This window comes from Mytilus trossulus, chromosome 11 (genome assembly GCF_036588685.1).
Source record: "Mytilus trossulus isolate FHL-02 chromosome 11, PNRI_Mtr1.1.1.hap1, whole genome shotgun sequence".
Classification (NCBI taxonomy): Eukaryota; Metazoa; Mollusca; class Bivalvia; order Mytilida; family Mytilidae; genus Mytilus; species Mytilus trossulus.
Genome location: NC_086383.1, coordinates 54,717,464 through 54,731,293, shown reverse-complemented (window position 1 = coordinate 54,731,293; position 13,830 = coordinate 54,717,464). Strand labels below are relative to the sequence as shown.

At 32.1% G+C, this 13,830-nt stretch overlaps 1 protein-coding gene across 1 annotated transcript in view; it reads left to right on the top strand.

Annotated features, from left to right (window-relative positions):
• Window positions 1–10,703: 10,703 nt before the first annotated feature.
• The window catches only part of LOC134691316 (succinate dehydrogenase [ubiquinone] flavoprotein subunit, mitochondrial-like), a 28,003-nt gene continuing 24,876 nt past the window's right edge, over window positions 10,704–13,830 (top strand). The window contains exon 1 of the mRNA XM_063551768.1: window positions 10,704–10,866. Coding sequence (XP_063407838.1) covers window positions 10,807–10,866 — 60 coding nt within the window. The 5' untranslated portion in view covers window positions 10,704–10,806. The remainder of the gene's footprint in view (window positions 10,867–13,830) is intronic.

Genomic DNA, 13,830 nt, shown 5'->3' with positions numbered 1-13,830 from the left:
TAAGTAATGGCGGCCATGTTTTTTGATGGATCAAAAATCGAAGCACACACTTTGTGCAGGATAATCTAAGGAACAATCATGCTAAGTTTCATCCAAATCCATTCAGTAGTTTCAGAGAAGAAGATTTTTTTAAAGTTAGCAAATATGATGAACAAATTGTGAAAAATTGTCATTAAAGGACAATAACCCCTTAAGGGGTCAATTGACAATTTTGGTCATATTGACTTATTTGTAGATCTTACTTTGCTGATCATTTTTGCTGTTTACAGTTTATCTTTATCTATAATAATATTCAAGATAATGACCAAAAACTGCAAAATTTCCTTAAAATTACCAATTAAGTGGCAGCAACCCAACAATGGGTTGTTTGATTCATCTGAAAATTTCAGGGCTGATAGAAATTGATCTTATGAAAATTTTTACCCCATGTCAGATTAGCTCTAAATGCTTTCGTTTTTGAGATATAAGCCAAAAACTGCATTTGACCCCTATGTTCTATTTTAAGTAACGGCGGCCATGTTTTTTGACGGGTCAAAAATCGAAGCACACACTTTGTGCACGATATACTAAGGAACAATCATGCTAAGTTTCATTCAAATCCATTCAGTAGTTTCAGAGGAGAAGATGTTTGAAAAATTGTTAACGACGACAGACGACGACGACGACGACGACGACGACGGACGCCAAGTGATGAGAAAAGCTCAATTGGCCTTTTAGGCCAGGTGAGCGCTAAATATGAGAAAATTGGTGTAAAATTTTACAATTTGATAGAAAATATGTATAAGAATACTGAAGCTTCAGTGAAATTAAAGGAGAATATATCTGAATATGTCTCTATTGATAGAGGAGTGAAACAAGGGAATAATATGAGTCCAAACTTATTTAATGTTTATATAAATGATCTACCAGAAATATTTGATGAAAGTTGTAAACCAGTGACTCTGCAAAATATGTCAATGAACTGCCTTATGTTTGCAGATGACATTTAGTTATTATCTGAAACTCCTGAAGGTTTACAGAACTCTATAATTAAACTAAATTCTTATTGTAATAAGTGGCAGCTCACAATAAATAAACAAAAAACTAAAATAATGGTCTTTCAACAGAAAAACATTTTAAATAATAAATATGATTTTTACTTAAATGGTGACCAACTAGAAAAAATTTTAAAATATAAATATCTTGATATAGTTGAAGCATCTGGGAAATTGACTTCATCACACACTGAATTGGCTAAGAAAGGTACTAAAGTTTTGTTTTCTATTTTTAAGTATCTTTCTCCTTTAGAAAATGTGTCTATAAAAGTATACAAAAAATTGTTCGAATCACTAATTAAACCTATTCTTATGTATAACTCTGAAATTTGGTATATGGATTTTTATGAAAAAATAATAAGAGCTGAAAGACGAGCTCAAATTAAAGACATGAGTAAATTTGATATTTTAGCAATGATTGATAGTAGCCAAGTGGAGAAGACACATTTAAAATTTTGCAAATATATACTTGGGCATAGTAAACAATATGTCAATATAGCTGCAAGAGCAGAACTAGCTCAGTATCCCATAGATGTCTTTATTTAAGTACAATCATTGAAGTACTTAGCAAGAATTTCTAGTGATGAAAATAACCCTTTATTATATGATGCTTTTTGTTTATCTAAATGGCTTAGCACTAATGGTATATTTTCATGGTTTTCATATGTAGAAAATATAGCCAATGTAAATAAATTAGACATAAATAAAATTCAGGATATAAACTATAAACAAGAGAAGAGTTCATTCTCAAAAAATATTAAAAAAGAACTTAAAGATAGCTTTGAAAATATTTTCTTTGAAAAATTAAGATTAACTAATGAAACCAGTAAAATATTCTTGTACAGTAAAATAAAAACAAAATATGAAATAGACAAATACATTTCTAAAAATAGTTTTGAAAATAGAAAATTATTATGTAAAATGCGAGTAAGTGACCATTTCTTGGAAATAGAGAGGGGTAGATATAAAAGAATTCAAAGAGAAAATAGAATATGTAAACATTGTAATATAAATGCGGTTGAAGATGAAACCCACTTCCTCTTAAAATGTAAAATTAATAAATCTTTACGTAATCAGCTTGAAAAAGATATAAATAATATATGTCCAGAATACTTAAATTTGTCTTAAACAGATAGATTACAATTAATTCTATCTTCATTTGATATTATGCAGCTTACTGTTCCGTTCATTAAAAAGTCATTTGCACTGAGGGGAGTGGACACAACGCCAGCATAAATATTACTGTTTTACCACTTTATATATGATGTTTAATATGTTAATTTTTCTATTGTGTATATTGTATTGTATTGTTTGTATATGCCTTCAATCCCCAGGGGTATAAATGTGCATTTTGTATTAATTATATATCAATATACTAAATAAATAAATGATTGGGAATATGTTAAAGTAATAAAAAGTCAAGAGAATTTCAGAACGCAATTTGGTTCCGAACAATATCTATCACGCTTTGTGCATGCAGACTCCACGCGGCCTTCACGTGATTTTACTATTTTTAGAATAATTGCATACTAACCAAATGCACTTGATTCAACCTTTACTAATTAGGCAACATTTTTGACCTGGTCGTGATTAATGTCCTATAATAAGAACCCATGCAGCTTTCACCTGATTCTCTATTTATAGAAAAATGTCCGAGTAACCTGTCCATATGAACTTGATTGATTCTTATCATGTTATTTATATGGAGCGCCTAAATAAATATCTTATTAACAGAATTTATAGTGTCAGAAATTATATAAATTTATTTATGGCATCTTAAACTGTAAATGCATACTATACGCTTTTATACCCCAATATTAAAAAATAAAGGCTAATAGGGTGGTAAAGTATAAAGAAATTTTAACAAAATAATTAAACAAAAATAAAGAATACAGACCAATGACATCATAATGGGAAGAATACAGAAATTCGCGACTTCCATTGAAACACTCTTTAGGCAACAGTTGCTATTAGCTCATTGGTGAAGGTCGAAAATGCTTCATTTTACATATTTTTTAAAGCAACTTCTAAATATAATGCATTTGGTTTCGCTCATTGTTGAAGCCCGTAAATGCTTCACTTTTCATATTTTTTCAACAAATTCTAACTAAATATAATGCATTTGATTTTCTCATTGTTGAAGGCCGTAAATGGTTCACTTTTCAAATTTTGCTGTGTCCATATCAACGGCAGCCATTTTGACCTTTTTCAAAAGAGATGTCAAAAACATTTCACTTAAGTCTAATATTCTGTCAAAACATGCTACTTTTACGTTGTTCCCCCAATGGTTTCACTTTTTTTGCTGCATGCAAACTCCAAGCAGCCTTCACTTGATTTTCAGAATTTAGAGATTGAAAAATCCCGATGTATCCGAGTATTTAAGAACAATCCCGAAACAACAGAATGAACTTTCGTCAGGCTTTATTATATATCAATATACTAAATAAATAAATGATTGGGAATATGTTAAAGTAATAAAAAGTCAAGAGAATTTCAGAACGCAATTTGGTTCCGAACAATATCTATCACGCTTTGTACATGCAGACTCCACGCGACCTTCACGTGATTTTACTATTTTTAGAATAATTGCATAGTAATCAAATGCACTTGATTCAACCTTTACTAATTATGAAACATTTTCGAATAATTCACTAGAAAATATTTATATTGTAAATATACACACTGCAGTTATTAATAGATAAATAAAAAAATAACTTGTACCCTTTAATACATCCAATCACAGCGTTCTTAAGTTGACCTCCTTCGCTCTGTCTTGGGTACACAAAAGGCCAACCTAATGCTGGGAAAATGTAATACTTCCGTTTTCCCTATACATCAAGCATCATGAAATTGAATATTATGTCCAGAACTATACGAATGAAAATTATAATAGATCCAAATTTTATTCAGATTGTACTATAAAGAAACCGAAGTTTTTTTTTCGATTTATTTACATAAACTTATTAAATCAGCTGCAGCATTACTATTATATGTAGACCTTCATTGCATAAAACAATGGAAATAACATTGTATATTGATATAAACGATCAAACTTGTAAATAAATAAATAAATAAATAAATTTATATAAACAAGGTGATAGGACGTGCCGCTGGAATATGTAATCCTGTCAAGCTTGAAAATATGTAAATGGGTCCGGAAAACTATAAATCTATTACTGAGAAATATATGATTAGGTCACTGAATAAAGTTTGAGATTGGAAATTGGGAATGTGTCAAAGCGACAACAACCCCGACCATAGAGCAGATAACAGCCGAAAGCCACCTATGGGTCTTCAAAGTAGCGAGAAACCCCCACTGCCGGAGGCGTCTTTCAACTGGCCCCTAAACAAATATGCATACTAGTTCAGTGATAATGGACGTCATAATAAACCCCGAATTATAAAAAAGAAACCAAAATTAAAACTCATACCAGACTTACAAAGTTCAGAGACTCTTAATTGACTTGGGACAGGCGCAAAATTGCGGTGGGGTTAAACATGTTTTTTTTATATCTCAACCCTCCCCTATCATGACCTCTAGCCAATGTAGAAAAAACAAACGCACAACAAAACGCACACTAAAATTAGGTTAAGAAAAGTCCGAGTCCGTTGTTAGGATATGCAACAAAAGAAAATAAACAAAATGACAATAACACATAAATAACAACAGACTACTAGCAGTTACTGACATGTACGTCAGCTCCAGACCTCAATTAAACTGATTGAAAGATTATGTCTTCATCATATGAATAGCAGGCACAATTAACCCCTCCAGTTAGGGATTTAGTATTATACCATCATGAAATATATGAGAAGAACATAACCCAGGTAGCACAAAAACATTTTATTGATATTTTTAATATATATTGCAAAATGTCACCAAAATATCATTCAAAAACATGTTTTTGACGTGATATGTATGGCTGTACTCATGTGAATAGCATATTTTCTGGAAATATTTGTTCTGAATGTTTAAAGAGCTTTTTTTTTAATATCTTGATTATATATTGAAATAACATAATTTTTATATTATTCAGTGTCAATTGAAAATATCCAGACAACATCTTTTAAACATCTGGACAAAATATTCTCCTAATGGTTAGGATATGTTTTATAGGTGTTTTCCAAATGTTTTTTGAAATGAAGTCTGTCAACCATATTTATAAGCATTGAATTGAAAGAATGTAAGTTAATTCATAATTTCTACTGGTAGATAATATATTATATATATTTAGTAGATTCACAACTGTCAATTGGAGAGTAAGAAAAATCAACTCGAGTTAATCATCTGTTGAAATAATTGAAAATGAAAATTATGAAAGTATATTCAAATTGTATTTGTTGTTTTGGGCTGGTTTTAAATATTTTGTGTTTGTGCATAAAATTATTTAATCAGTTAGGTAAATACATTTAAATGACTACACAGATTTGAAAATGTTAGATATAGAGAAGGAAGAGCACATGTTTTTGTTAGAACATTGAAAATCAAATAATATAATTTTCAAGTATGTGCTATAAAGGTGGAGATAATTACCTAATACGTTGGCATATTGTTGGCACAATGTTGGCTTATATTTCTTTATTGACATGAAATATCAATGATATTTTTTTATAAACACTGTTTAAAAATCTTTAAAATAGGCAAAATACAAAGCATTTTCTAGTTCTAGGCACAGATTATCGTAGTCCTATTTGGTATGACTTTATCATTTTGATTTTTACTGAGTCCTCAATGGTCTTCAAACACAATCGTTATTCGCTAGATAATTTTTTCTTTTGACTTGATTTGAATTTTTCCTCAAAGTTAGATTAGAATTGTTAAGACATTTCTATCAAAAATGAGGAGACATTCATGTTAATCTGGTTTAAAAATTATACAATGTATAAAAAATATTTCCTTTTTCATATCAAACATCATGAGCTTCACACAAATATCACTAACAAACATTAGAAAAGCATTTGTCGTACATCTTACAAATATCAATTAAAATTATTATGTAAAAATGTTTATAAATATTTCTTTTTTCGTATCAAACATGTGTTTCACTCAAATTGACAACTAATAGTGTTTGGCGAAAGGTGCTTTATTATAGTAATGCATATATAGTTATACCAAGCATGGTATAAATAAGCTATAATGAACAAAATGTGAATATGAAGCACCTGAACCCCAATGTGGGTAATAATAAAAGTAATTAGAAAAAATGAACAATAAAAAGAAAAAGAAAAAAAAATGTGTTATATCAATTACATAATAAAAGTGGCCTGGAACATGCTCTTTTGCTTAAAACCACATGGTAATATAAACCCGGATGAAGTATCAAAGGGAAGCAATTCTTACAAGGTGTTATCAATTATGTACAATGAGAGTTGCCTCCCATTGTACGCAATTGACAACTAATAGTGTTTGGCGAAAGGTGCTTTATTATAGTAATGCATATATAGTTATACCAAGCATGGTATCAATAAGCTGTAATGAACAAAATGTGAATATGAAGCACCTGAACCCAAAACGAAGTCGCCAAACACAGGGGTTAATAATATATACATAAAAAAAAACAAACAACCCAACAACAACTTCAAATCAAGAATATAAAATACACCGGCGAAAATACCCTAACACTTATTACCAATCAAATAATTCATAGCTGACGTAACCCGATACATATCAACACTAGCTTGTTTAATGTAAGTCTGAAAACAATCAGATCTCCAGTCTCCGTGATGTTTCAATAAAATCTCAGGAATGCCAGCCTTGGTGGCTAATGTAGCCCCACCGTGTCTCAGCGAATGAAAAGAATAAACTGAAGGGTCTAAACCAACAAGAACAATTAACTCTCTAAAACGGTTCAACAAAACGGATCTAGATAAAGGCATTAATTTACCATGAACAGGTAAAGCAAAAACGGGAGCATTCTTATCACCAGGTATTAAAGACACAAGATGCTTATAAGCTCGAGCAGGACATATTGATGGCTCAACTGAGCAACACAAAGAAACCTGATGGGTGTAATCATGATTTTGTCTAGTCTTTGACCATTTCAATAAAAGGAGGATACCCTCTTCACTAACAACAACATTATCTCTGATCAATTGTTCACGGGAATTAAAAGATGTAGAGCTTCTGCTGACCAGGTTTGACGCCCTAAGCATACCAAAAAAAGCAAACGTTAGAAAACACCATAAACAAGCATCTAAATAATCATAAATATTCAACAACCTAACAATATCAATTAAATGTGTAGATAACAATGGTAATTTTGACACGGCCACATGCTGATTCTTATGACTCAATCCTCTTAAAGTCAATTTGAATTCTGTAGATAAAAAAGGTTCCACAGTAAAACCAAAAAGTTGACTCCAGGTCTTAATGCCAGAAATATAATTCTTAACAGATGAAAAACTGCTTAAACTCTTGGATAGAAAACATGCATAAGCACACAATATATCCTTAATACAAGGAAATGGCCGAAATTTATAATAAACACAAAAAATATGGTATGCATTGAGTTGACTCTTCAAATTTGAATAAGTACCAGGCCGAAAGGCTGCACCCTTAGCAAGCTTGACCTCTTTCTGCAAAACTGCTCTTCTGGACTTAGCATCTTAAAACAAGAGGCTCTCAAGAGCCTGAATCGCTCACCTGAATTTTTTTGGTTTAATCTCTCATCAATGATTATTTTGGCTTTTCATTTTATTTAAATGTTCTTTGAATCATCCTATTTTCTTCAAAAGCAAAAAAAAAATGTTCTCCTACGTTCTATTTTAGCCATAGGAGCTATGTTTCTTGACATACAAGGAAATGAAATATAAAATTTATACTAGATACTATAAAACTCATTTAGCCTAAGTTTGGCTGAAATTGATACAGCAGTTTCAAAGGAGAAGATTTTTTAAAGTAAGTCAACATGATGAACAAATTGTGAAAAAAGTCTTTAAAGGGCAATAATTAAGAGGTCAATTGACAATTTTGGTCAATTGACTTATTTGTAGATCTTACTTTGCTTAACATTTTTGCTATTAACAGTTTATCTGTATCTATAATAATATTTAAGATAATAACCAAAACCTGCAAAATTTCCTTAAAATTACCAATTAAGTGGCAGCAACCCAACAATGGGTTGTTTGATTCATCTGAAAATTTCAGGGCTGATAGATAATGACCTAATGAACATATTTACCCCATCTCAGATTTGCTCTAAATGCTTTAATTTTTGAGATATAAGCCAAAAACTGCATTTGACCCCTATGTTCTATTTTATGTAACGGCGGCCATGTTTTTTGATCAATCAAAAATCGAAGCACACACTTTGTGCAGGATAATCTAAGGAACAATCATGCTAAGTTTCATCCAAATCCATTCAGTAGTTTCAGAAAGAGAAGATTTTTTAAAGTTAGCAAACATGATGAACATTGTGAAAAATTGTCATTTAAGGACAATAACCCCTTAAGGGGTCAATTGACAATTTTGGTCATATTAACTTATTTGTAGATCTTACGTTGCTGATAATTTTTGCTGTTTACAGTTTATCTTTATCTATAATAATATTCAAGATAATGACCAAAAACTGCAAAATTTCCTTGAAATTACCAATTAAGTGGCAGCAACCCAACAATGGGTTGTTTGATTAATCTGAAAATTTCAGGGCTTATAGATCTTGACCTAATGAACATTTTTACTCCTTGTCAGATTTGCTCTAAATGCTTTGGTTTTTGAGATATAAGCCAAAAACTGCATTTGACCCCTATGTTCTATTTTAAGTAACGGTGGCCATGTTTTTTGACGGATCAAAAATCGAAGCACACACTTTGTTAAGGATAATCTAAGGAACAATCATGCTAAGTTTCATCCAAATCCATTCAGTAGTTTCAGAGGAGAAGATTTTTTGAAGTTAGCAAATATGATGAACAAATTGTGAAAAATTGTCATTAAAGGACAATAACCCCTTTAGGGGTCAATTGACAATTTTGGTCATATTAACATATTAAATTTTGTAGATCTTACTTTGCTGATCATTTTTGCTGTTTACAGTTTATCTTTATCTATAATAATATTCAAGATAATGACCAAAAACTGCAAAATTTCCTTAAAATTACCAACTAAGTGGCAGCAACCCAACAATGGGTTGCTTGATTCATCTGAAAATTTCAGGGCTTATAGATCTTGACCTAATGAACATTTTTACTCCTTGTCAGATTTGCTCTAAATGCTTTGGTTTTTGAGATATAAGCCAAAAACTGCATTTGACCCCTATGTTCTATTTTAAGTAACGGTGGCCATGTTTTTTGACGGATCAAAAATCGAAGCACACACTTTGTTAAGGATAATCTAAGGAACAATCATGCTAAGTTTCATCCAAATCCATTCAGTAGTTTCAGAGGAGAAGATTTTTTGAAGTTAGCAAATATGATGAACAAATTGTGAAAAATTGTCATTAAAGGACAATAACCCCTTTAGGGGTCAATTGACAATTTTGGTCATATTAACATATTAAATTTTGTAGATCTTACTTTGCTGATCATTTTTGCTGTTTACAGTTTATCTTTATCTATAATAATATTCAAGATAATGACCAAAAACTGCAAAATTTCCTTAAAATTACCAACTAAGTGGCAGCAACCCAACAATGGGTTGCTTGATTCATCTGAAAATTTCAGGGCTGATAGATCTTGACCTAATGAACATTTTTACCCCATGTCAGATTTGCTCTAAATGCTTTGGTTTTTGAGATATAAGCCAAAAACTGCATTTGACCCCTACGTTCTATTTTAAGTAACGGCGGCCATGTTTTTTGACGGATCAAAAATCGAAGCACACACTTTGTGCAGGATACTCTAAGGAACAATCATGCTAAGTTTCATTCAAATCCATTCGGTAGTTTCAGAGGAGAAGATGTTTGAAAAATTGTTAACGACGACAGACGACGACGACGACGACGGACGCCAAGTGATGAGAAAAGCTCACATGGCCTTTTAGGCCAGGTGAGCTAAAAATGTGTTATATCAATTACATAATAAAAGTGGCCTGGAACATGCTCTTTTGCTTAAAAGCACATGGTAATATAAACCCGGATGAAGTATCAAAGGGAAGCAATTCTTACAAGGTGTTATCAATTATGTACAATGAGAGTTGCCTCCCATTGTACGCAATATCACTAACAAACATTAGGAAAACATTCTAGCATACATCTTACAAATATCTATCCCTTGTGTAATAATGTTTCAGTAATACATAAATTTCTCTCGCTTAAATCTTATACGTTGTAACATACATGTGACTTCTTTTTCTGTCATATTTCTATGCAAAACATGAAAAGGTACATTTCCGGCAAAATCTAAATGATGATAGGAAAAGGCAGCGGCAACCCTCCCAAATCAGAAGTTATCCCCCCACCACCACACACACACACACACACAGGTAGTACGCGTACTTGTACTGATTTGTAATTATGTGTATGATCTGAATTTCATAAGAATCTTTATCGTTTTTGGCTCGGTGAATTTTTGCCGGAAATATATCTCCGTTATATGGTTTGTGATTTAGACACACCACTAGTTTTTTACATAATTCATAAACGTTTATGCCTTCAATTAATCTTTTATTTAAGTGCTTTAAGCCACTTAAATTTATATCTTTCACAAAATCAGTTCTTTTTCTTTTGTTTTTGTCTTAAATAACCTTCTTACACAAGTTTTATATAATCAGTTATGTAAATTGCACTGCGCATGTTCAAGTACATGATTTTTACTTCATTTCCGTTTAACTTCAAGAATGGCATCAACACTAAAACTGTCGGCGCACATTTCAAAAGCTGGTCCTTTGCAAAAATTGGTAAGAAAGTTGAATTAAAAATCACAGAATGAGAAATATTGTGCTTCAAGTAGTTGCATAATTGGTACTTGACAACGCCAGTATGTTAAAACATAGCTAGCATTTTGTGACCTTCGGAAGTTACGGGAAATAGACTTGCCGAAAATATTATGGTCCTGCAGTGGATATGATCATAACGTCTGCGGAGTGTATTTCTCTGTTGATTTAAGAAATGTCCGTAAAGTACGTTGGTATGCGTCACACTAATAATAAGAATAGACTTCCTAGACCCTTTAATTATTGAAGTTCTGATCATATCATTTATGTAACCATCTAGCTGCGGAACCGTAGCTCTTAGGTCCTTATGTTATTTTTGGACAATTTGCGGACTTAATGGTCTGCAAAATAAAAAATAAATAAAGAAAGACATAAGAGTTACGGTTCTGCAGCTAGTAACCATCCTGATCCTAAGGTTAAGGGTAAAATACACCTTATCGCTATTCCCTCTTGACATGAAAATCTGTCCCGCTTGAACTTTTGATGTCATACAACAATAGCTTTTCCATTGTGGCGTCATATATTTTCTATTAGGCCAAAAAAAAATATATGTCTGTTTCCTGTTACCTGACCGACCCTAACCCAAACCCTGACCCTAGATTTTTTTAAGCAATTCAGGAAAAAATCGTTTCCGGTCCGGTCCGGTTACTATGTTCAAACAATCAAAATGGTTGCTCCCAACACAAATGTGCTACAACTAAGGTTTAAAAAATTTCAGCACTGCGAGAATTATTCAATTAATATAAAAAAGAAGATGTGGTATGATTGCCAATGGAGACAACTATCCACAAAAGACCAAAATGACACTAACATTAACAATTATAGGTCACTGTATGGCCATCAACAATGAGCAAAGCCCATACCCCATATAGTCAACTATAAAAGGCAATGTAAAACAATTCAAACGAGATACCTAACAGCCTTGTTTATATAAAAAAACGAACGAAAAATAAAGCTTCTTTAAAGAGATTAAATCATTTTGGGATACAGGACTCTAACCAAACATGACATTTAACAGAATGCAAATCTGACAGGGAGTGCAAAAATAAAAATTAAAAAAATCCCGACTTACCAACCCTGATTTATTTGTGTTGGCAGCAGGAAACAGACATTTTTTTGGCCTTATGATGTCAAAATTTTTCAGTCCAGTTATAGCAGACAATAGCGATAAGATGTGTTGACACAACTTTTCTCACAGAACTATTTTTTTTCCTGTTATCAGGTTATGGTACATCATTTCTCAGGGTAAACATGGTAAATTCTTGCAATACTTTAAAGTATTTGTTAAGGCACATACATTTGTAATTAGAACTCTGTGCTTGCCAGTTCTTGAGAAAAGGTTTCTCTCTTTATTGGTGACAATATGAGCTGTGTTGGATAGAAATCTGCAGATAACAGATTAACATATGGACCATAATTTGGTATTCAGCCTTTGGTTTCTTTTTGTATCCTTTAAAGGCTTTTTTCAATGTTTTTATAAGTTCTAAAATTTTAATTTTTATTTTGTGGGTTGTGTTGGTGTTTGAATGGTATGAATGGAACCAGGGTTTCAGCTAGGATTTTGAGGGCTTTAGTCACTTTAGCGTGTGATAAAAATCAGCCTTATTTTTTATGAAAGCAAGGGGTCTAGGATCTTTATCAAACTAGCTATACATATATGTCCAAGTCCTTCAAGGACTAGTCTAGGATCTTTGGAGACTTTAGGATTGCTAATGTATGCAGTTATTGGCAATATTGATTTAAATAATTGAATGAATTGACTGATGTGATGCTAAGATATGAAGATAAGGACAGGGATCTGGTAATATGGTTCACAGCTTCACTTCAGTTATTTTCAGGGCACACCCCTGATCAACAAAAGTTGGGTGCCTCTATTTTTTAAACCACTGCACAAATGAACTTTTAACGACTTTTTCACTTCACAATCATTTATATCCTTGAAAATACGTTTAAATATCTATTTGGCATCAATTTCTTTAATATTGGATAGAAGGATCTGCATCTATACTTAATGTGACGATTCTAATGACTGTAGACCACGTTTACTTTCGATTTTTTATTCACCTAAAATATCCAGTAATATTTACCGCTGAAGCAAAATCAATCCAACGAACATCGGCACCATGATAAGAGACGTAATTTCGATTGAATTTTCCAAGGACCCTTTACATCGTTATTGGGAAACGTAGTGTGTTTAAACGTCGGTCAAATCTGAAATCGATTTTTTCAAGTTATTGGGCATTTATTTTCACACAAGATCGTATGTAACATTATGCACATAGGAAAAATAATAGACCCCTGGCGCAATCTCTTTGAAAATTGTATTTTCCTCTTTTAAACAAGACGAAACACGTCTACAGATTATGTTTGCTAACATCCCGCTGGAAACAAAAACAATGTTTAGACCTAGTATTTCGTACATCTGGCCGTAATGGCGTGATCACATGCTAGTCACATGTTTCACTAGTGTTGTTCCGATGATCGGAATAAGTCGGAAATCAGTTGGTTGGGCCTTGCGATGTCGATAATCGATTGGGATTTTGTTCAATCGATTGTCGTTTTAAGTTTCCGGACCTTTAGCTTATCAACTTCCGGTCTGTTTTACGGTTTGCATTTTATATGCGCAGTCAAACAATATTAACCAGTCGATGACAGTAACAATGTCAAACATCCAATAATTAAAGAATAAACCAATTTCCTTCTTTATAAACGTGACAAAAGCATTTGCAGATTGATGGAAGGTTATTTAACATTAATAACTTTGTATGAAATACTTTCTTTCATTACCGGTACTTATTACTTGAGAGCGGTACAAATCATTCCGACTTTAGACAAAATAATTTCGTTGCTTCATTAGAACATGTTGCAAATTGCCTTTTAGAAATGTTTATCCATGTGTTGCATCAAAAACGTCATATTCCTTTCCAA